General features: G+C 41.0%; 1 protein-coding gene across 4 annotated transcripts in view; it reads right to left on the bottom strand.

Moving 5' to 3' along the window:
• Nucleotides 1-21096, bottom strand: part of st3gal3b (ST3 beta-galactoside alpha-2,3-sialyltransferase 3b) — a 45360-nt gene that overhangs the window by 10189 nt on the left and 14075 nt on the right. For all 4 annotated transcript variants that reach the window (XM_074688275.1, XM_074688277.1, XM_074688278.1 and 1 more), the window contains 4 exons: nt 17115-17209; nt 11260-11323; nt 11070-11165; nt 10696-10882 (listed from right to left, as the gene is read on the bottom strand). In XM_074688275.1, coding sequence (XP_074544376.1) covers nt 10696-10882; nt 11070-11165; nt 11260-11323; nt 17115-17209 — 442 coding nt within the window. The remainder of the gene's footprint in view (nt 1-10695; nt 10883-11069; nt 11166-11259; nt 11324-17114; nt 17210-21096) is intronic.

Here is a 21096-nt window from a genome sequence, read left to right as displayed (position 1 = left end):
TGGGTGAGAGGTGCTGCTGCCTTGAGGGGGGACTGCTTTACTGTGTGCAGACAGGCTTAATGCAGACTTTTTTTTTTTAGGTTATAGCAACACCAACACTACTAATAACAGCAGGTTTATCGAGTGCTTTCAAACTACAGTGGTAATTTGACTTGGGAGTGTCCCAACTAACAAAGTTTTCTGCATATGAGTCCACTCTCAGGCTGTTTTTTGCTTTGAGTTGAGAGCTAAAACTCAGGTGGTGAGCCAGCTTTAGATCCCTCATTGAACACAACAGTGAACACAGCAACATTTGCCAAGCATCCCATGTCTCATTTGTTCCCTTTAAGGTGTTAGCCTGTAGTGGCAGCATCAGTGTTACACTCACATTTCTGCTTGCAGTTATTTTGCAAAACTTTTAGACTTTTTTCAAAAGAAACACCCCGAAAAAGTCACAAGTGGGCGTGCAACTTGAACTCATTTTAGAAACAATCTGACAGGGAAAATGAAACAGACCACAGTGGACAGGTTTTTATCAAAAACAGCTGCAGATGAGAGTGGGGAAAGTGTGGAGAAAAGGGCGAAAGCAGTGAATAAAATTCAGTTATTTAGTTCAGCCTTCCTCCTCCACTTCTATCAGCCTCTTCAGTTTTTGATCTCCAAGATTAATTCTCTACATTAAACTTAATAAAACCAGTTTATTCCAGTACATTCTAATGTGTTATGTTTTCATACAATATAAGCCATTTATGAGTTGTTGTTTTTTTAACCCATGTAACAAAAACAGTGGTGTCTTTTGGGGTTTCGCATGGATTAATGACATACAAGTACTAGTTATAAGACATGACACACAGTGAGACAGAGCATCAGAGAAATGTACAGACAACATGAAGAATCATACACCTCACTGAACGAGTGGGTTAAAGGCATGTGAGTCTGAATTTCAGCGTCATCAATCAAAGGATCGTTTCCTCACAGGTATCTGTCTCCACTGCTGCAGTTAAAAAATGTCACTCTGAGTGGAAATGGTTGAAATCACACTCTGTTCTGTAAAACTTCAGGTCTTTTTCACATTATAATTACCATCAGTGCAGGGCCAACCTGTCTGACAGGCCTGCAGTACCACCTGAATAATATTATGCAACTTTTATTACCTGTACTTTTCTAACTCATTTGCACAACAGTCATTGAATGTCGAGGAAACTCAGACACCCTCTGACTGAGAGTTACACTTAAGATTTGACCTGATTTTGGCTTATAACCAAAAATCTAATTGAGGAGATTAAACCTCCAACAAATCCATCCTCTTCAAACATCTAACCAGCAGTGAGTGACTGACTCACCTGACAGCGTGACTTCCTAGAAGGCATGAAGCCAACAGGGTCAACAGCAGATGTAAATGGGAATCACCTGTTCAAATAGTGGAGCACCCGCCCGGCCGCCTTTGATACCACACCGCAGTGCATGACTGTGTGTGTGTGTTGTGTGTGTGTTGGCAGAGGCAGTAGCAACGAGTCTACTGGCTTTGTGGCTTAAACAGTGGCGGTGCTTTTTGAACACGGGCCCAGCTCCGTGCCTTTCAGCAAGCTGCAACAGGAACAGCAGCTCATCTCTCCTGTCAACACAGCTTGTGTTTGCCAGGAATCTATTTAGCAGCGATGTTTGGATGTGTGTGCGTCTGTGTACGCTGAATAAAGAGAGGGGTGCATTTTTTTCTTTATTCTAAGAAGGAGAGAGGCTAATGACACACAAGGCACACACACACCCCTGGCTTTAAACTGCAGTGACCTGACATGTAGGTAGAAACAAACGTCAAGGGGTGGGGATCTCTTTGAAGATATTCAGACTACCAGAAAAGTACAGGTGGCCCTGAGAAGTGAAAGAGCAATCATGGAGAGGGGCGTACAGAGATGAGATGAGTTGCACCTGATATCTTGATGTATTGGCAAATAGTGTCAACACCTATAACACCAGTGCTGTTTAAAAACATTCAATAGTAGTGATGAAAAACTCTGTTTCTAAAAAGTTTTTGTAGTACTGGTACTGACAGAGGAAACAAACTGAAGTTTCTACCTCTGTGAACTGCTAATCTCTAAAATGTGTTCGAGTTTATCAAAAGCCCTCACTGAGCCCTGACAAATCGTAGCTCGAGGAGAACAGAAGCATGTATCTGTAGTGTTTGTGTTGTTGCTGGGCTGTGGTAACAGGAGGAAATGCTCTTTCCCTTCTCCTGTCACAGCTCTGTGGTTAATCGGTCGGGGATACTGGACACAAGTGTGTACATAAGCCCATGCACAGCAATGAAACACCTGTTAAACAACCCTGAACTGATTTAACTGTTTGCATAGATAAGCAGAGATAAGGCTGGAGAGAGGCTGAAACGACTCAAACACAAGGTGATTAACTGGGGCTGAACAGTTTCACTAGTGTTAAGACGTGCGTCCACATCCGGCTTCAACAGAGCAAATGTTTTTTTTTTTTTTTTTTTTTTTTAATCAAACAGGGAAATCACAGAATTGCAGTCTTCCTAGAAGACCTATGTTAAATTCTTGGTCTGAAAAACCTTGCTCGAGCTGCTGTCTCTTTAAGGCTCCCTACTCGACAAACCCCCCTCCCTCTGATTGGCCAGCCCTCTGGAGGCCTGTCATGGGCAGAGCTATAGGCAGACATTAACCTAGTAAAGAATTCTTTTTTTTACAGCCTCATACTTTCACAGTAGGTCTCTTATTTCCTGTGAAGAGCCTTTACAGTGCAAAAAAAATTAAATCTTATAAAGTGTTTTTGACTTATTTTAAGTAAAAAATGTCTAATTATACTCGATGAGCCACATTCACCTGACTAGTCCAGAAATATGTCTTGTTTTGAGTTATTTTAAGACAAAAATGCAGTCTAAATACTTGTAATAAGTAAAAAAAAATCTGCTAATGGAACAAGAAAATTTGCTTGAAACTAGAATAATGTCTCGATACATGCAACTTTTCTCTTGATCCACTGGCAGATTTTCTTGACTTGTTTTAAGCAACTCAGACCTCATTTTTGTCTTTCAATAACTTGAAACAAGACATTTTTCTGGAATGGTCAGGTGAACGTGGCTCAGATTAAGTCTAAAAAGGTATTTTCCACTGAAAATAAGACAAAAACACTTGATAAGATTTCAGTTTTTTGTAGTGTAAGAACTCATTATTCGAGCAGTTTGCGGGCAGGTCTGTAAACTGCATATGTTTAGAATGAACATCCAGTGTTGTTACTTTACATCCATCTTTGACATATGGAAAAGAAGAACACCCTCTCTTTAAAATTGTAAAAAGAAAAATAAAGGAAAGAATGACACCACTTACAAAAAATGGGTACAGCAAAGCAGAGTAGAGAGCTGTTGCTACCGTCAGGAGTGACGCACAGGTTTGTCAGGTAGAGAGGTTTGTGCATGCCTATTGCCGTCTGGTTTTGGTGCCAGGTCTTGTGACCCATTTCCCACAAGTGAGTTCTGCCCAAATCAGAAGGATAAGCATGTATGGATTTCTACATCCCTCAGAGCACTGTTTCCTAAATCGTCTATGCTGCAAGTAGATACTTCACAGAATAGATTGATTGCCAATTTATCTGTGATAGGCCCCTATCAGCACAGCATGGATAAACTGATATGTATTAACACAGATCTGGACACAAGCTTTAGTGTAGTGTTTAAGAGATCTTAGACATCTCTGAAGTCTAAAAATGGCAATAGTGAATATTTTGTGATAGTTTTCAGGTTCTGTGCCTTCTCTTTGTCAAATCTATTTTTTATGTTCACATCTAAAACATAAGCTTTGAAAAAGCTAAATGTACCTGTCCTCAACAGCTAAAGGTAAATCACTGCAAAATAAAGCATTACCAAAAGAGAGCACAAGACTAGAGAACGTCAATTTCAGCAAGTGTGACAGGAACCGACTAAATGTTAAGACAAAGGAGGCTCTAAACATGAAAAGGTGATGTGGACTGACAGAGACTGGGAGTTAAGAACAGATGAAACAAGTGCTGAAACAAGGAATGTTGGTTCTTAGAAACATAACTGCAGATTCCCCTCAAGCATCTCTGTTCAAACTGTTATGTCATCTAAAAAACTGAAAGCATCAGAAAGTTAATGTGGGCCATTTGTGGTGACAGACTTGATCTTGGCTGATCATAAACAGGGGGACAAGCATCTTTTTCCTGTAGCATAAAAAGTAAAAAAAAAAACTGAACTGCATCTGTGCTTCACTTCACCAACAAAAAATCAAATCAGAAACAGCTCGGTTTGAGTCTGGACCTTGTATTTGGGGTTTTCAGTGAAGCTTTGCTCACCTTTAAACTCTGCGTATGGACTCAGGCAGATAGCTGAGTTTATAGTTCCTGAGGGAGGGCAGAAATGTGGAGCAGTGAGCTGGAATATGAGCAGGGAAAGGAAAAGTTTCTCATCTGCTGCTGCTCTTATAGGTGGCAAACACAAACAAACCTCAGCTTTCTCTCACCACAAGTAGAAACCGCAAATGGTTCATGTATGGGTTTTAAGTTCTTTGTGCATTCTACAGATTAATCTCATGTTGATCATACAATTCTGCTCTATCTGGCCTCTTGTGTGATGGAAATGCCTGAGGATGTGGTTGTGTTTGATGTTTATGTAGAGGACAACTCAAACGAGGTGGAGTGGAGTCCGGAAGGTAGACTTAGAGCAATTTAAAAACAAAAACGGCAGCAGCCTCTGAGCTGCTAACGATCACAATTAAGGTTGTCTGGAGGTCATTAGCACTGTGTACATGTTGGACTTTTAAGTTTACAAGTTGCAGTGTCTCACCACATAAGTACTCCACTGAAGAGGAACCATTTCAGGAGGAATGTTTGAAAGTAGAGAGTTTTTCCAAAGTAGGTGGTTGACGCTGACGAGCTGCTCCTTTAATCAGGAGCGGTAACTCTGGATAGCTTTGGTTATTATATTCCTTTATACGACAGGAATCCAGAGAATTCACCGACTGCCCTTTTCTGTTCTTCACACATACCAAGACCTCTGCCCTCATTTAGGTCACCGTGGTTTCTCTTCTCCTGGCTGCTTTAAGGTTATCCAGTGTGTGAAACCTTTGTATTCACACTCCCATGACGGCAATGTGGAAACAGCGGCAAAGCTTGACAACACTGTGACCCCGAAAACTATGTGCAACAAGGTCTCAGGGTAGAAACAGGTCACTGCTTTGGTCCGGCGACAGAACATGCTGGTGTCTCACGACAAAACAAATCAGTCACAAGTCAAAGTTCTCTTTAAACTTCCATAAATAGTTAATTACACAACATCCTTTGAATAAACAAAAATATCCAGAGTGCAGGTTGCAGTGTTAATCACTGCAGGCGAGGTAGGTGACTCATATTTGAAACACAACACTCGCGGTAATCAGTGACATCCGGACCGTATGTTAGTCACTTGGATCATGCTCAAAATCCATGTTTATAAGCATGTAAATGTTTGTGAACGCATGTATGCATGCTACTTTGGGCTTCTGCACACATGTTTGGGCTTAAAAAAAGCCATGAAGCTGTTATTTCTGCCCCACTTTGCATCTTCCGTCATAGAGTTACCATAAACTTGTTAGGCTAGAGTGGCATGTCTATAAACTGGAACCCCTGGGTGCCACAGGGGGATAAACAGTAATTGCTATGAAACAATATTCCAGCAGGAAGGGATTCGTATGGTGATCGTCAGCTGATTGGTGATTTCTGTGGAACAGTGTTTTTCAATCACTGCCTTTTTTTACAATATTTGATCCTTCTGATTGAGAGCCCCGGATGGATTTCTATTAAAGGAGAAGTGCCCTCTTCCTCAAACTGTCTCCATCCATCATTTCTCTCTCTGGCCTGTAGAGAGCACAGATAGCTCCTGTAAACAAACAGAGGAGATAGAACACCGACACTCCACCTTCAGACCCCGTGTTTACCACCGGCTGTATATCCTTCACTGGCTCTGTTTGAAAATAGCCCTGCATATACAAACAACTGCGGCTGTTTGTGGATGGGCCCCCCGTGCATGCGGTCCGTGCACGAGGGCGAAACTGAGAGTGGATGAAAATGAAAAGAGAAGATATCAGCACTTGTGACAATCATGTTTGAGCACACTTGTAAACATAAAGTAACTGGGCAATCAACCAAGCGGCTGCATGTGTGGGGTTAGACTTTAAGGTGCAGTGACAGAGTTGTAATCATGGAGACCTGCGGTAATGAAGGATTATGGGAACTGGAAGTCTTGTGATGCAGCATTACTATAATTGTGTGTGTGTGGAGTTGAGCATCACTGGTTTAAAATGTGAGACACATTCAGAGAGAGAACCATGCCTGCAATGTCAGAGCATGATCAAGGTCAGCGCGGCAAATCTGGCTGTTTTTCAGTTTTGCCCTGAAGTTTATGAGTCGGTGCGTGCTTGAGTGAGTGGGAGGGCTTTTCTTGTGTGTGTGTGACTGTTTGTGTGTTTTATGGGAGTGTACAAAACACTAAATAACAGATTGGGAAATTGCCTCGCTAATTGGTATTCTGTTCAGCCATCCAAGATCGCTGTAGGCATTTGAAAAGCCACAATAGCAAAGAATCGTCGAGCATGCTGACAACTGGCGGGATGAGTCACTTGGGGCTGCATAACAACTGTGTGTGTACCACCCACTAACCTTTCAAAGAAGAAGGAGACATGCACTTGCTTTTATAACCGCAGAAGGAAAGTGAAAGGCTTTGCCTCCCTCGAAGCCGTGAGCGTGCAGGTTACACAAAGCAACGTCTTAGGTTACATTCTGTCTTCTCTGGGGAGAAGTAAATACATACAGTGTGTGTGTGTGTGTGTGTGGGTGTCGGTGTGTGTTTGGGGGGGGGGCTTGCAACTTAGTTTAGATGATTTCTTGATTTATGTCCTCCAGAATAATTGTTTTGACAAAATATCTCAGTATTTATCTAGATGACATGATAAAAATAATAGAAAACATAGTAAATAAATGTGACATTTATGAGTCAGAGCTTTTGGAAATGTGTCCTTCAGCTCACAGAAGACACACACACACACACACACACACACACACACACACACACACACACACACACACACACACACACACACACACACACACACACACACACACACACACACACACACACACACTCACAGATACCTCTTTATGTTTATGTTTCCACTGCATTAGTGCACCCTGTGTGTGAGTCACATACAATGAAGCTAGGATAAAGTCTTTTAACAGGACTTTTAGTACCTTTCATGTTTTTGTAAACACTTAAAATCCACTTCCCACAGAAAACAGATACTGTTGCCAGGTTAACATGTATTTGTCACTGCCTCCAAGCAACTTGTGTCCTTAAATTCCATGTTACTTGATCCACTCATAAATCAACGGCACACTTCTTTGTTTTCTCTATGGAAGATGACGCTCCATAATGTCAGCACTTCCTGTGATTGCCGTAAAAACGGTTTGGTTTGGCACAACAACCAAAACAACGAACGACATGGATTAAAAAAAAACTAGACAGAGGAGCCTGCTGTCAGCACGGCTCATGAAGGAGAATAAAAGGGTATTAAGAGGGAACTTGAGTCTTGAAATCACAGCACAAGGGAAGAGACAGACTTCCATCTTATCTTCCATGTTGTTTAGCCTCATGCTAACAGACTTTCACATTTTTGCCACAGTGTTAAGAAGCAGAGGAGAAATGAGCAGGACTCTTGGACGTGTGGGATCAGGTTGTCTCTGGCTTCATTGCTTCATTTAGCTGTTAAGAGTAAATCAACCTTTTTATTGGCTTTTGACCAATCAGACTGAAGCATTTTATCCAGCTGGTCAGTATCCAGGAAATTAAAAGAAAATCAATTGACCTTAAACGTCATTGGTTGTGGTGTGCAGGTGTAAGTGCGACTGATTTTGAAGGCAATCTAATTTCGGTTTCACTGTTGTGTGCCAAGAAGAGCTTCCAATGGCCACGACCATCTGCCCGTTTTTTTATTCCATATTAACATCAAGTTTGACCAAAAGACCCTGCTTTCTTTTGTTCCTTAACTCTCAACCAATGAGAAACAATCTTCTTTCTTCAGCAGATCAAAGCTGAGTCTGCAGCCAGAGGCCAGATCAATTATCCCGGGCAGCCATTTCCACTGTCCTCTCCCTCTGACACACCAGAAAAATCTGGGCCCTATCAAAGGTTAAGGAGGCCATCAGCCAGCCAAGCAGGCTATTTTCCTTCATTTGACTTTACCGATGCTTCCACTGCTCATTTTCTTTTCCCCTGCTATTATCCCTTTGGCCTTTCCACTCTCTCCTCTCTTCTCTCCACCTTTAATCCAAATTCACACCATCGCTTGGTTTCAGCTGGCCACGGACTGCCCTTTTCATCCTTGATTGTAATGCTATTGTCCTTTCCTCTTTGTTATACTCTCCTCCGTCCTGACTGTACAGTTTTGACAAATGTCACCTTGTAGAAAATCTGTCAGGCAATTACTTCTCTCAAACTTGCACAGCTGTTCCCAGAAAAAAAAGCAGTTTTCTCACTCCTTAGTTTCATGAAGAAGCGCTTTAAAAGAAATGTTTTGCTCTATCAAGCCTGTTTTCTGCCATAATAAGCATGGTATTGCCTGTGTCATTATGATCTCTAAAAACTTTCACAACACAAAATGTTAAACTTTAAATACTGTCTGGCTTAGAGAATGGTCAAAGACAATGCACAGTGGAAAGCGTTGTAGTAAATGGGCTGAGGGAAACATTAGTGTGGTCCCTGAAAATACCACAGCCATTACTTTCATGACTCCATAAAGCTTTTACTAAGTACTCCCACAGTCCAGGGGATGAATGAACTCAATGTAACATCAAAGTGATGCTATTAAACAAAGTGTAAAGGCTTACTGGAGCTACTTCAGAGACAACACATGCATAATAAAGGACACAGGAGCTACACAAGTGTTATGTCCCGTTTCCACCAAGCAGTCCGTGCGTAGATCAGTGCAGTTTGGTACAGGTTGGCTCAGTTAAACCTGGTCCTGTTTGCGTTTCCACAGCCAACTGTGCCCCCTCGTGGTAGGCGGCATGTAAGCTGGATGCTGACAGCTGCATCAGTAACGTAATAGTGTGACGCCATAGCAGCGTGACACAGTGTGCTAGCTAATAAATACAACAAAGAAGAAAAACGCGAATCAGTAAACAAAGAGCAACGATGGGAGACATCCAGCATTTTGTCCTCTTTGTGATTGGCACGTGGCTCTTTGATACAAAGTGCAATCAAGCTTGGCTTCAGAGTAGGCCGTGTGCTGATAAGAGAAATGCAGCCGCTATTGTGCGGTAAGTGACAATTCTTTTGACCAATCAACGATTGGTAGTGTTGTAGCTCCATCTTCCAAGATCGGATTAGTTTAGTCTGGCACCCCTACGGCGGAAGGGTGCCAAAAAGTGGGATGGCTTGTCTCGGTTATTTGGGGGTCTGTCCCGGGATTATATATATTATATATGGGGTTATATATATATCCCGGGATTATATATATAAATATATATATATAAATATATATATACATATATATATATATATATATATATATATATATATATATATATATATATATATATATATATATATATATATATATATATATATATATATATGTATATATATATGTATATATATATATGTTTATATATATATATATATATATATATATATATATATATATATATATTTATATAAATGTATAAATATCGAGGCTAGCTTTAGACTTTCCAAGTCTAAAGATTAGGGATGTCCCGATATTACATTTTCACTTCCGATACGATACCGATACAGCAGCATGGAGTATTGGCCGATACCAATATTAATCCGATACGATATCAGCATTAAACATGCATACTTTTATTACTTATTTTGTAGTATGTCTGTCATGTTAGAAAAGGCTTGATTAAGTGATATTATTCAAACAAAGAACAGTAGTCAACAACAGTGGGTATGAGGAAAAACTGACCCATTTATTATTAACCAATGGGTAACAGAAACTGCTTATATCGGAGATTTTAGATGCATTCCGATACGATAATGATACTTGTTTTTTTGCTGATATCGGACCGATATCCGATATCAATATCGGACTGGGACACCTCTACTAAAGATTAAGAGGCCAATTCACAGCCCCTCCCCGGAATGAGAAATCAAAACAGTTCTAGAGAACACCAACAAATTTGTCATCAACCAGGTCAGTATAACTCATGAAAAAAACATCTCAGCCAGCTCAACTGGACTCTAGAACCGACCAATCAAGTGCAGGTGCCCAACAAGCACAGCTTCTTCATACTCATCCCTGGTGCTAGGTGTTGCCGTTTTTAAACATTCTTTCCACATTCAAAGCATCCAAAACATCCCTATTCTAAAACAGAGATTCATGCTGCCCACTTAAACAAAACAGTTTCCACTTCCAGGAAGGAATGTACAGAATGTGATCAGAGTTTAGACCACTAAAAAAGGCCAACAACACAGACATCCAAACACATTTTGACACCCAGACAAGTAGAAAATCCCTGTAGAGTAGGGACAGATCCACATCCTGTTGAAACCCAAGTTAAACACCCATGATAGCTTTGTCTATATTTGTCAGCAGAAGTAAAGGTTATGAGTTGCTATTATAAGACCTTACAGGTGTATTTATACTGGTCAAGATCCTAACTTTCATTCCTTGTATGACGCAAAAATAAACTCACCAGTTTTTCTTTGAAGACCATGTGTTTGAGCCACTTGAAGTCCGGTGGTTTGAAAGCGGAAAAAACAAAAAGGGAGTCTTTTTCGTAGTTTTCAGGCTTCTGGATGGCTCCCTCTGGATAGGTTATCCTGAGGGTGGTTTTGGTCCCAACGTCTTTGCTGTAACTGCCTATTGGTGCCTCGTTTAACCTGCCAAAGACGACAATGAAAAGATCACAATTTGTGGATTTAGATCTATACACTCAGACTTCCACTTACAGTAAATTTGTGTCATGTTCCTAACATTTTGCTGGGAACAGGTGTGTCATATAGTAATACACAAAACAGTGTGTGAAAGACTATTGCTGTGTTAAATTGTACTGTGATGTCATCCTACCTGACAACAACATCGTATTCATCTATCCGGGAGCCCAGAGATTTGTTGAACAGGATGCCTCCGTTCCCCACAATAACACATCTTTTACAGGGGAGACTACAGAGAAAGAGAGTCAGAAGTTGATACAATTAACACCTGATAAATACCCCAAATAGACTTCTTGTCAGTGTGAGCGAGTTGTGATATTTACCTGTCCAGCTCTTCTCCCAATCCATAATTTTTCGTGATGGTTAAAATGCTGTCTATTACTCTTTCTGTAGAGAAAAGAAAGAGGGAGAAGATGGATTAAACACATTGCAAAATGTTAAGTTGTACATTTGTGTATCAACTCCTCACACTTTGGAAAAAGTGAATTGCCTAAAAAAGTTAGTGTATAAAATCACTTGTGGATATTTGCTTTCTTAGGCATGAATGAGAGACAAATAACCAGTGTAAATTCTGCCCACTGAACAGACTTCGTCTTGGGTTTGCCGCTACAAAAAATGTGTATTTCACACAGGAAGGTGATGTCATCAAATAATGAAACCGAGACATTTGAAGACACAGAAACCTGGGGATTACACCTACAAAGACTAACAAACTGCCACAGACTTCAGCATGCAGCTCTTGAATTTAGCGATCTAGGTGGTCTTGAGGCAGTTGGAGGAGAGAACACCTCTCTCCGTTTATTCAGCCACAGATAAGGAGTGAACAATCAGCCAGTGGGGATGGGATTATGGAGGGAAAAAAGCTGTTGTGATCTTGAGGGGAGTGAATCTGCGAGACACAGACATACAGGGTGCAGGATGGCATGCGTGTGTATGTAGAAAGTCTCCCATAAAAGCACTCAGGGAGGAATGCTGTTTTCAAACAAGCACATTCTCCTGAAGTTAAGTGAAGTAGGCGATGGTTTGCTCGTCTCCCTGCGTGGCTAGCACCCCTGTGATGGTGGGGTGAAAAAAAGGGATGTTTAGCCATTGCAAGCATTCCTACCATGTTCCACAAGCTGTTGTGCTGCGGTCACGCTTCCAGTTTTAAATGTGTCGTATATTTCTGTCTGCGCCTCAGAATTTAGCATAACTCCCATACTTATTCATATTCTGCTTTCGAAATGTCCTGGAATGTCCCATTTTGTTTCACACTACACTTGCAGAAAAGCAAAATCACAACAAAGATGATTTAGTGTTAACTACAACTGCAGTTATTTATCTTGTCTGCAACCCACACGGGAAAAAGGAAGCCATCAGGTGTTGCTGAATTGCTGAAAATGAGAAGTCTTTTTGTTGCCTTCTTTACCTCACTAATCTTTTTCGTTTACATTTTAAAATCTGCAAAGAAGAGCCAAGAGAAACAGCAGAAGTGAGCGTCAAGAGAGTGAGAACAAGAGAGTTTAGACTGAGGCCTCAGCGAAGACGTATCACTGCCTCATTCACCCTGGCTAACGGTCCTAATGATTAACCTGCTGAGGAGCAGCGAGCAGAACTTACAGCCCATTGTTTGGATGTGGTGTCGATGTCTGGCGTCAAGCATCACCCCAGGCGGCATAAACACAAGGCCAAGGACCACACCTGGATCCAAGCGGGTGCAAAGTGAAAAATCCCAATGGGCATGACTTTCTTCCAGAGGACGACATGGAAGCTAAGTGTTATAAGTACCCGGGGTAAACACTTCAGAGAAGTATGTCTGGTGGACGAGCCAAAGACAAATGGCTGCAGGTTCGAGACACATGGAACTCAAAAAACGACAAATATCCTTGCTGGCAATACAGAGAGTATGCATCACATGACGCATAAACACAGACACATTGTTGGGAAGGGAGTAACCTACACAATACAAAGAATCAGGAGAAAGACTTCTTTGTTTGGTTTGCACTTTGATAAGCTTTTGACTCAACACTAAAACAGGAAAAGAGACAAATGAGCATTTAATGGATGTGTAATGACTTATTTATCAGGCATATTGATAACTAAACAAGCCATAAAAAGAGCACCACAGATGGATGTTGGAGTTAATAAATCTGAGGTTTGTTTAGATCTTTGTCACAAGTGTGCTGCGTATGATTTAAATACTGCAACAGAAGTATATTAAAGTAAGCCAGTATTCATTTTTTAGCTTAATTACCTCCGCCAAGGAGGTTATGTTTTTGGGAGTTTGTCTGTTTGCCTGTGAACAACATAACTCAAAAAGTACCAAACGTATCTTGATGAAATTTCCAGGAAATGTTGAAAATGGGATAAGGAAGAAGTGATTAAATTTTGGAGGTGATCCGGATCACCGTCTGGATCCAGTATTTCTTTAAAGGATTCTTTATCAGGGCCGTTTTCACCATATGTGTATATAACTCCACCATAAATGGTCAGATTGCTTTGCAAAACAACACAAGACAAGGTCACCATAATTTCTGACAGATGTAAAAGTACGATCCAGATCCTGGCAATATTCTGGATACTGAGATCTGGAATATGAAATATGTACCGGGTCATTATGATTTTCAACATTGTCAGGTACAAACCTGCAACTAACACCAAATTGTAGCAAACAGTCTGCTGAAAGGAAGTATAACATTAAAGTAGGACTTAAGTGTTGCGTGAGAATCACAGTGAGCTTCGCAGAGGTCTGTGTTCTCTGAGTGTTTTTCTAGTTTTAATTTCATATTGGAAAAAGTCTGCGAAACTAAAAAAACAAAACCATCAAATGTATAATTAAACATTAACATCTAGAGAAGTTCAATACACCATCTTATTCATGGTTACAGCAATCTGATGCTTATCCAAAAGCTGGTCATGTGACTCTGACATGGCCTCAGACAACATCATATTCTGGCTGCGCCAACACAGTGAGCTTCATAATCTAAACAAATAAAGAATTGCAAGCCACTTAATTAGAAGCTGATTCTTGTGAGTATCTGTCATCAACTGCTGCTGGTAGGACTTACTGTATAAGGCCTCTGTCACTTAGCTAAATCCCTTTAGCTTTACTAAGTCCTAGGACTGCAGAAAGATATCATTTTGTGGGAATCAGATTTCATTGGAAAATGAATCAAACAATCAGTGCATAATAAAAACGATTAGTCAGATAGATCCCTCAGGGCTCACTCGTCTGGTTCCTCTCTGAGACCAGATCAACACAGGCTTTACTGTTCTCAGATGTGTGCCAAAGATACCTCTTTAAAGAATGAAAAGTAAAAATAAAACTCCCGCCCTCACACATTACCACTTCACGTTCCTAATTTAGAATCCTTTGTGGACTTCTATTCAACATCCACACGTATCACCTCTACACATGAGTACAACTAAATGGGAAACCCTGCTGCCATGAGTCTCCACGGACTGATGGCAGTCCTTGTGGAAAACAGAAACCAGGTGTGACACTCACACAGGGAGAGCTCTTTTGACACAGATTTACTCAGTGTATGTGCTTTTTATCTGACCGTGGAACGCTCTATAGAGCTCAAAAGGTAACATTCAGCATATCCTCTGATGTTATGGGACAGGGCAAGTTACTAGAGCAGGTTTATGCTATCTCTTCAGTTCCCATGGCACTGTGTACTGGTTTGATATCTGAAAGAGTGGAGTGGGTTCAGGTCAGGAAACAAGTGCAAGCACTGTACGTGAAGAGATTTAAGGAAGAGGTTTATAAGACATTTTTCTGCTCACAACAGAATTTATCTTGCAAAACACATATGAGGTTTTAACTAATGTTGATGTCTAACTAATGTTCCTGTGATGGCAGCTCTGTCTTCTTTGTCTGTTTCTTATAATTTTTTCATCTCTTTTTTGTCATTTTTGTATTTGAGTGGATCATTACTTTGTGTGGCTCATTTGTTGGTCATAAACACCACACTGGTTTTGTCCTCAGAGATATTTTTACTATTTTTGCTCCTGTGTTTGTCTGGAGATCCTACATGTAACCATGGCTGTATTGTTTAAATATGAAATCAGCTGTTAGCAGCCTGTAGCATGTCAATGCTAACTGATGTAAGGCCTGATGTTTCCCCACAAGTGAGGAGAAGCAAGTGAAGACGACGTGCTGGTTCTCAGGTGTGAGCTAAGAAGTGACGACATGGACCTGTCCTTCCATCCATTGATTGTTATTGGGAACATAAGATCTATCTCCAATAAGATGGAAGAGCTAGCCATGCTAACCCAGCAACAGAGGGAATACCAGAGGGCAGAGTAGCATCATGTTATTCACAGACATGGCTAACAGAGCTAACATCAGACACCAACGCCATGTTGGAAGAGCTTCACCTGCTGTGAGCAGACAGGATCCAGGAGACAGAGACTGAACAGACTGCTGCAGAAGCTCAGTCCTGGACCCTGTGGAGGTGGAAGCTGGCTGAACTGGACAATGATGGACAAGCTGTCATCATCTATTTTCTTATGGACCTTTTTACACTTTCTATACACTTTCTTACTTTTGTTTTCTTTATTGCTGCTGTGACTCCTCCTGAATATCCCCTTGGGGAAAATAGAGTATTTTCCATTTATTCTATTCTATTCTATTCTATTGTACAGTGATTACACTTATTTTGATTAATCAAATCCACTCTTTCATCTTACTCTACTCAGCGCAGCAAGGATTATTTTGAAAAACTGGACTCAAGAATGGTCCAATATTGATGTTTCAGAGTCACCTGCCAGATATTATTTCAATTAAGATTTCTGTAGACGAAAATCAAGCCCAGGCAGAGGTAGAGACCAGGTTCAGCACAAATTCAGATCCACCTAGCAAATCCAATTCCTTTCGAAACCCTCACAGCTTAAACTCATTGTTGTGTGATCCTTTTCTGTTGACTTAAATCTCTTTTGGACAAAGGAAAAATCTGTATTCTCCCATAAAATCAAATACACAACAGGCCAACTATACCTGCTTTTTGCCTCAAGATTCACAGATATGATTCTGGATCATTAGTACTGACAAGATCCTTAGAGTAAAACACAGTGATAACAACCAGGTTGTAGCTCCAGAGCAGTAACAGTCACACTTTCCTCTGTCATATTTAAAACAGAAAAACAAGAGACACAGTTAACATGTGTGTTTGGTTTCAGAGTGATGTGTCTTTGAATTTAAAATGAGACTTTACATCAGGGGCCACAGAAATAAGCTCCAGCTCAACCAAAGTGGCATGTAAACTGGTCATATCTTATTTTGCTTATTAAAAAAAAGTTAGAGATATAAAAAATTTACTGCAGGAGTTAAGCCATTTGAGATTTTAAAAGAGTTTTTTCCAAAGACCAGCTGAAGAGCAGTTCCAGTATCAGACCCCATAACTCCTGAGAAACTTAACAATGTCCAAGCAGTTGGGTATTAGGTTATTTCTTGCCTTTGAAATCTCCAATTTTTGGATGTCCATGGCTAAAAAAACAGAAGGAGCTTTTCTATAATGATCCAAAGTAACATGGTTAATTGATGATAGCAGAACTTTGCCAGAAACTTCATATGACTAAATGTACACTGAGCTGAATTCCCTTTCTCACTTTGTCTCACTTACGGACAAAGCAGAAAAATAACCCTGAGACTCGGTGCACTTTGCCAAAAACAGCAGCCTTGCAACAATGACAAATGACCAAGAGTGCAACAAAGCAGAACATTGGCGTTCTGCAAAGCTGAATCAGAGTGACTCAGACAGAAACCTCGATGATAAAGAGATGAAAATAAAGCAGGCATTTAGATTAGCTTTGCTGCTGCTGAAATGTGGATAATGTGTTGAATGGTTCAACAAGTTACATCAATAAATAAAGCTGAAAACGTGTGAGACGTAAACTGGGACGGGGAAAATATTGGTGGCACTAACTTCTCATTAAGCCACTTTTGTACATAACATCAGCAACTAAGAGTAAAACTGAAAATGATCAGGACAATACAATAAAATACAATATAATAAACCATCTTTATCAGTTTTTATTACTCTGGAAATATTACACAGCAGCACAAAGAATAATGTCAATGTCAGGGCTTAAAAACAAGATCACAAACTTTCCTGTTATTTCTGATTTTGGACCTTATTTTGGACACATTCTGAAAAAAAATTAGAAATTGACTTCGAGATAGAGCTTGTCTTACCTTGCGTTTTGAATCCAAATGGAGGTAAGTGATTGCTGACTTTTGCTAAACGTTTGAAGTTCCGATCAAGAAACAAGGGTGCTGGCTTTATGAACCTGAAATGAGAGGCAGAAAACTACATAAGGAGAGAGAACTGACTGCACACAAAAAACAAGGAAAACGTGCTGTGTTTTATTCTAAACAGCCACTCCCATAACCAGCCTCGAATTATTAGGAATGATTTATACTGTGAAGGATTCCCCCACAGCATTTAGCCTCCATTGAGGACGGTAGTGTTAATGTCCTGGGCAAAGTTTAAGTCACAAAGTGATTAACAAATTCACTGGTTCCAATCTCATTAATTTAAGAGCAACCCCCTAATGTCCTCCTAAAGGCTCCCAGAACAAGCGTAGCCAGCACACACATTAGCAAGGTAGCTGGAGACCAAGTGGGTCATAAAAACCTAAGAGGCAGAGAGACACTGCAGGCGGCTGCAGTGCATAGCCCATCAACAAAACCTCTCCACCCTGAACTAAATCACAGCCAAGTCGCGAGTGTGCTAAATCTGCTCAGACAACATACTCATGCCAGAGTGCTTTTCTTCAAATGATCTGTGGCAAGAGAGCTCCAATAAACTGAATAAGACTGGGAAAAGTTGTCCTTGGTGTAAAACACAATTTCACAGAACTCTTGCTGTACATGCTCAGGTCTTCAACAAAAGCCAATAAGTCCTGTCCAAAAAAATAAAAGTTTAAATACAAAGACACGCTTGTGACAAATGATTCTAATACCCCGTGACCTGCGGCTTCCAGCATCGCCTCTTCCTTATCCTGTATGTCTGTATTAATGTCTGTGTGTGATTGTGTGGTTGAGATACGCTTTGATTAACTGCTGCTCTGAAATCAAAAGAAGCCATTTCCTCTTAGTCACGCCTGAGACCCGAGTGTGGCTTTAAGATGGATGTGTGTTTTTATGACCCGCTGTCAGGCACAGCGGAGTGAGACACGAGAGGGGGAGACGGTATTCTCACATAAACATACGAGGAGCTCTGTGCATGTCTATGCTGGACCCAAATGATCCATCAACACACGCAGACACACAGAGAGGACAATGCTAGGCGCCTTAATGAGATCTACTGAGCTGTTGTGCATTATTTTGTTTACAATAGGAGACAGTTGCAGAAATTGTTGCACACTCTCATTAGAAGAAACCAGAGGCCCAGACTCAACGACAAAATATTGCTTGCTGAGAGGATGATGATTTCCCTCACACACAGATGATTGTTCTTTCCTACCCAACATAAATTATGGCCTCCGCAGCAGACAGACCAGACTCACCAGCAAAGGCATTTTACACTGGAATCAAGAGGACACATGAGAACCATCACACCCCTCTGTTTCAGGAACCTTGGATCACTTGTTACCATAACACAGTCATGACAAAGAAATATGTGCAGCACAGAGGCACAATGACCAAACATGGATGGCATTATTGGAACGCCATCCGGTTAGCTTAAACCTCTTCCAGGCACCCTAATCTGTCTTTGATACCCTCATTATCCACAAGTTTCAGGTATGAAAGCAGAGAGACCAATCAGGGGGGTTGTGTGACGCTCTGTCCTCCTAACATCTCCTGACAGGGGCACATAAACTCAGAGACTCCTGTCCTGACAAAATAAATGGAGATTCATTAAACCTATAACCTCCGAGGCCAGGAGGGGCTATAAATAACACAGGACCATTGCAAGTCACTGAGCCCTGACCGACAGTCAGTCACTGACTTCCTGACAAAGCAGAGAGACAGAGGGCTGCTTGTTGTTAAATAAAAAGTGAGGGCTCCCAAAACAGACAACGCGCAGAGACACATTGTGCTTATTTCCTCTGCTAGGTACATGTCTCGAGGGAAATATTTTCATAACCGTGCCACTTGGAGTTCACTGCCTTCACTTGATTTAGGGCTCCAATACAAAGTGTTTTGGGTAAAGCTGAGAGGAGGGGAGGTAAGGAAAATGAATTGAACCGTGCAGGGCAGAGGCTTCAGAGAGGACAAACACAGAGGAAGCAGGAGATGATTAGGGAGACAGACACAGGACCTCACGGTGAGGGGTTAAGTAGGTTTTCTCCAACAGTTGAACTGTAGGCCACACCTTTTTAGCCAAAGCTGGCAAAGATTAAACAAAACAAGGACTAAATGGATGTTAGCCTGGTAAACACACAGAGCAGGCACAGATTAAGACGGAAAACAAAAGTAAAAACTAGATGTGAGCTGGTTCACTTCCCTCTACAAATAACACAATTAATCACCAACAAACTCCGATACAGCAGGAGCGTAAAGGTCGTAACATACACTTACACTTGTGTATACAACCTAACACAAAGTGCAGCATTAATTGCACTTATTGACCTGTGTGCGAACAGGCTGAGGGTGGGAGTAATCAGCGGGCTCCTGGTGGGGGTTTTGTGTTTTAAAGAACTTTGATCTGACACGCGCGGCTGATTAGGGGAAGTCATTACGAGGGAGGACATCATTGACTTGTAGCCTCTGAGATAGGTGCAGGGCAGCTCCACAAAACTGCTTCTTAGTGAAGTGCAATTTACACACTTTGTGGTAGTGATGCTGCTGTTTAAAGACAGTTTGTCTTCTATTCTCTTTTATTTCCAACATCTCTCTACAGTCTTTTTTTCTGCACTGCAAAAACTGAAATCTTATCAAGTGTTTTTGTCTTGTTTTCAGTAGAAAATTCCTTTTTAGACTCAATATGAGCCAAATTCACATGACCAATCCAGAAAAATGTCTTGTTTAAAGTTACTTAAGGACAAAAATGAGGTCTGAATTGCTTGTAACCAGTAAAAAAATCTGCCAATGGAACAAGAGAAAAGTTACTTGTATTAAGACATTATTCTAGTCTCAAGGAAATTTTCAAGCAATTTTTTCTTGTTCCATTGGCAGATTTTTTTACTGGTTACAAGCTATTCAAACCTCATTTTTGTAGTCTGATAACTTGAAACAAGACATTTTTCTGGATTGATAAGTTGAAAGTGGCTCATATCGAGTGTAATAAGACATTTTTTACTTAAAAAAGACAAAAACACTTGATAAGATTTCAGTTTTCTGCAGGGTGTTCTATTTCTTCCCCTTTCTGGAAAACTGGGGGATGACGGTGGGGTGTACAGCATGACCTGGGCGGGAATGAGTTATAACCCAAACAGGCTTCTTGCACTGGCCCTGTCTTCCCTGTACTCTTTCATCATCTTTCTCTGCTACTCTTTCTTTTCTTTCATTCTTTTGTATACATATGATATAAAAATACACTGGTAGCAAGAAAGAGTGGAAGAGAAGCAGCAGGATTTTAGTGGAATTGCTAAATATAAATTAGAATTGGAAGCTTTAAACTAATGCACCTTCAGGGGATAGATAAATCTGGTTCAACACTTACGTGTGGAAATGGGATGGTGATTTTGTCCCATATCTGGGTCACATTCTGCAATCAAGTGCCTATGGCTATTGTTCAGCAGTGCGGTAAATTACCCCTCTATTAGCTTCTCTCCAAGAATGCTGATGGGACAATGCCCTATAGATCAAGCTGAGATGGATGGAAAAGAGGCAAAAGAGGAAAATCAAAAGAGCCAATGAGATCAGTAGGGGCTGTGAGGGATCGTGTGGGCCGGGTAGCAGGAAGCTGGTGATGAGTCAAGACAGGAAGTTGCTTGGTGTCGTTCATAGAGAGAGCCTATGAGGGTCTACGATGTGATAGGAGCAAAGATGGGAGACCTTATGCTTGGAGGACAAGGGTTCTTTTGTGTAAAAGGGGGATCACAAGGACACAGTCAGGGTTTTTGTGGCTGTGGAGGAGCTGATTGAAATGGAGGATTGGGTTGGGTAGGAATGTGGGGGCTTCTCTGTTTCTGACTCAAACCCCTTAAGGCCAAGCTGGCTTGAGGAGTGACATCATACATGTTGGCATGCTTGATAACAGTTTCAGCTTTTCTCTTGCTGACACCCA

This window comes from Halichoeres trimaculatus, unplaced genomic scaffold (assembly GCF_033239565.1).
Source record: "Halichoeres trimaculatus isolate MK-OKI-2021-1 unplaced genomic scaffold, fHalTri1.1 fHalTri1_scaffold_15, whole genome shotgun sequence".
Lineage (NCBI taxonomy): Eukaryota > Metazoa > Chordata > Actinopteri > Labriformes > Labridae > Halichoeres > Halichoeres trimaculatus.
The sequence above is the reverse complement of the archived record's forward strand: the minus strand, read 5'-3'. Positions and strand labels throughout refer to the sequence as shown.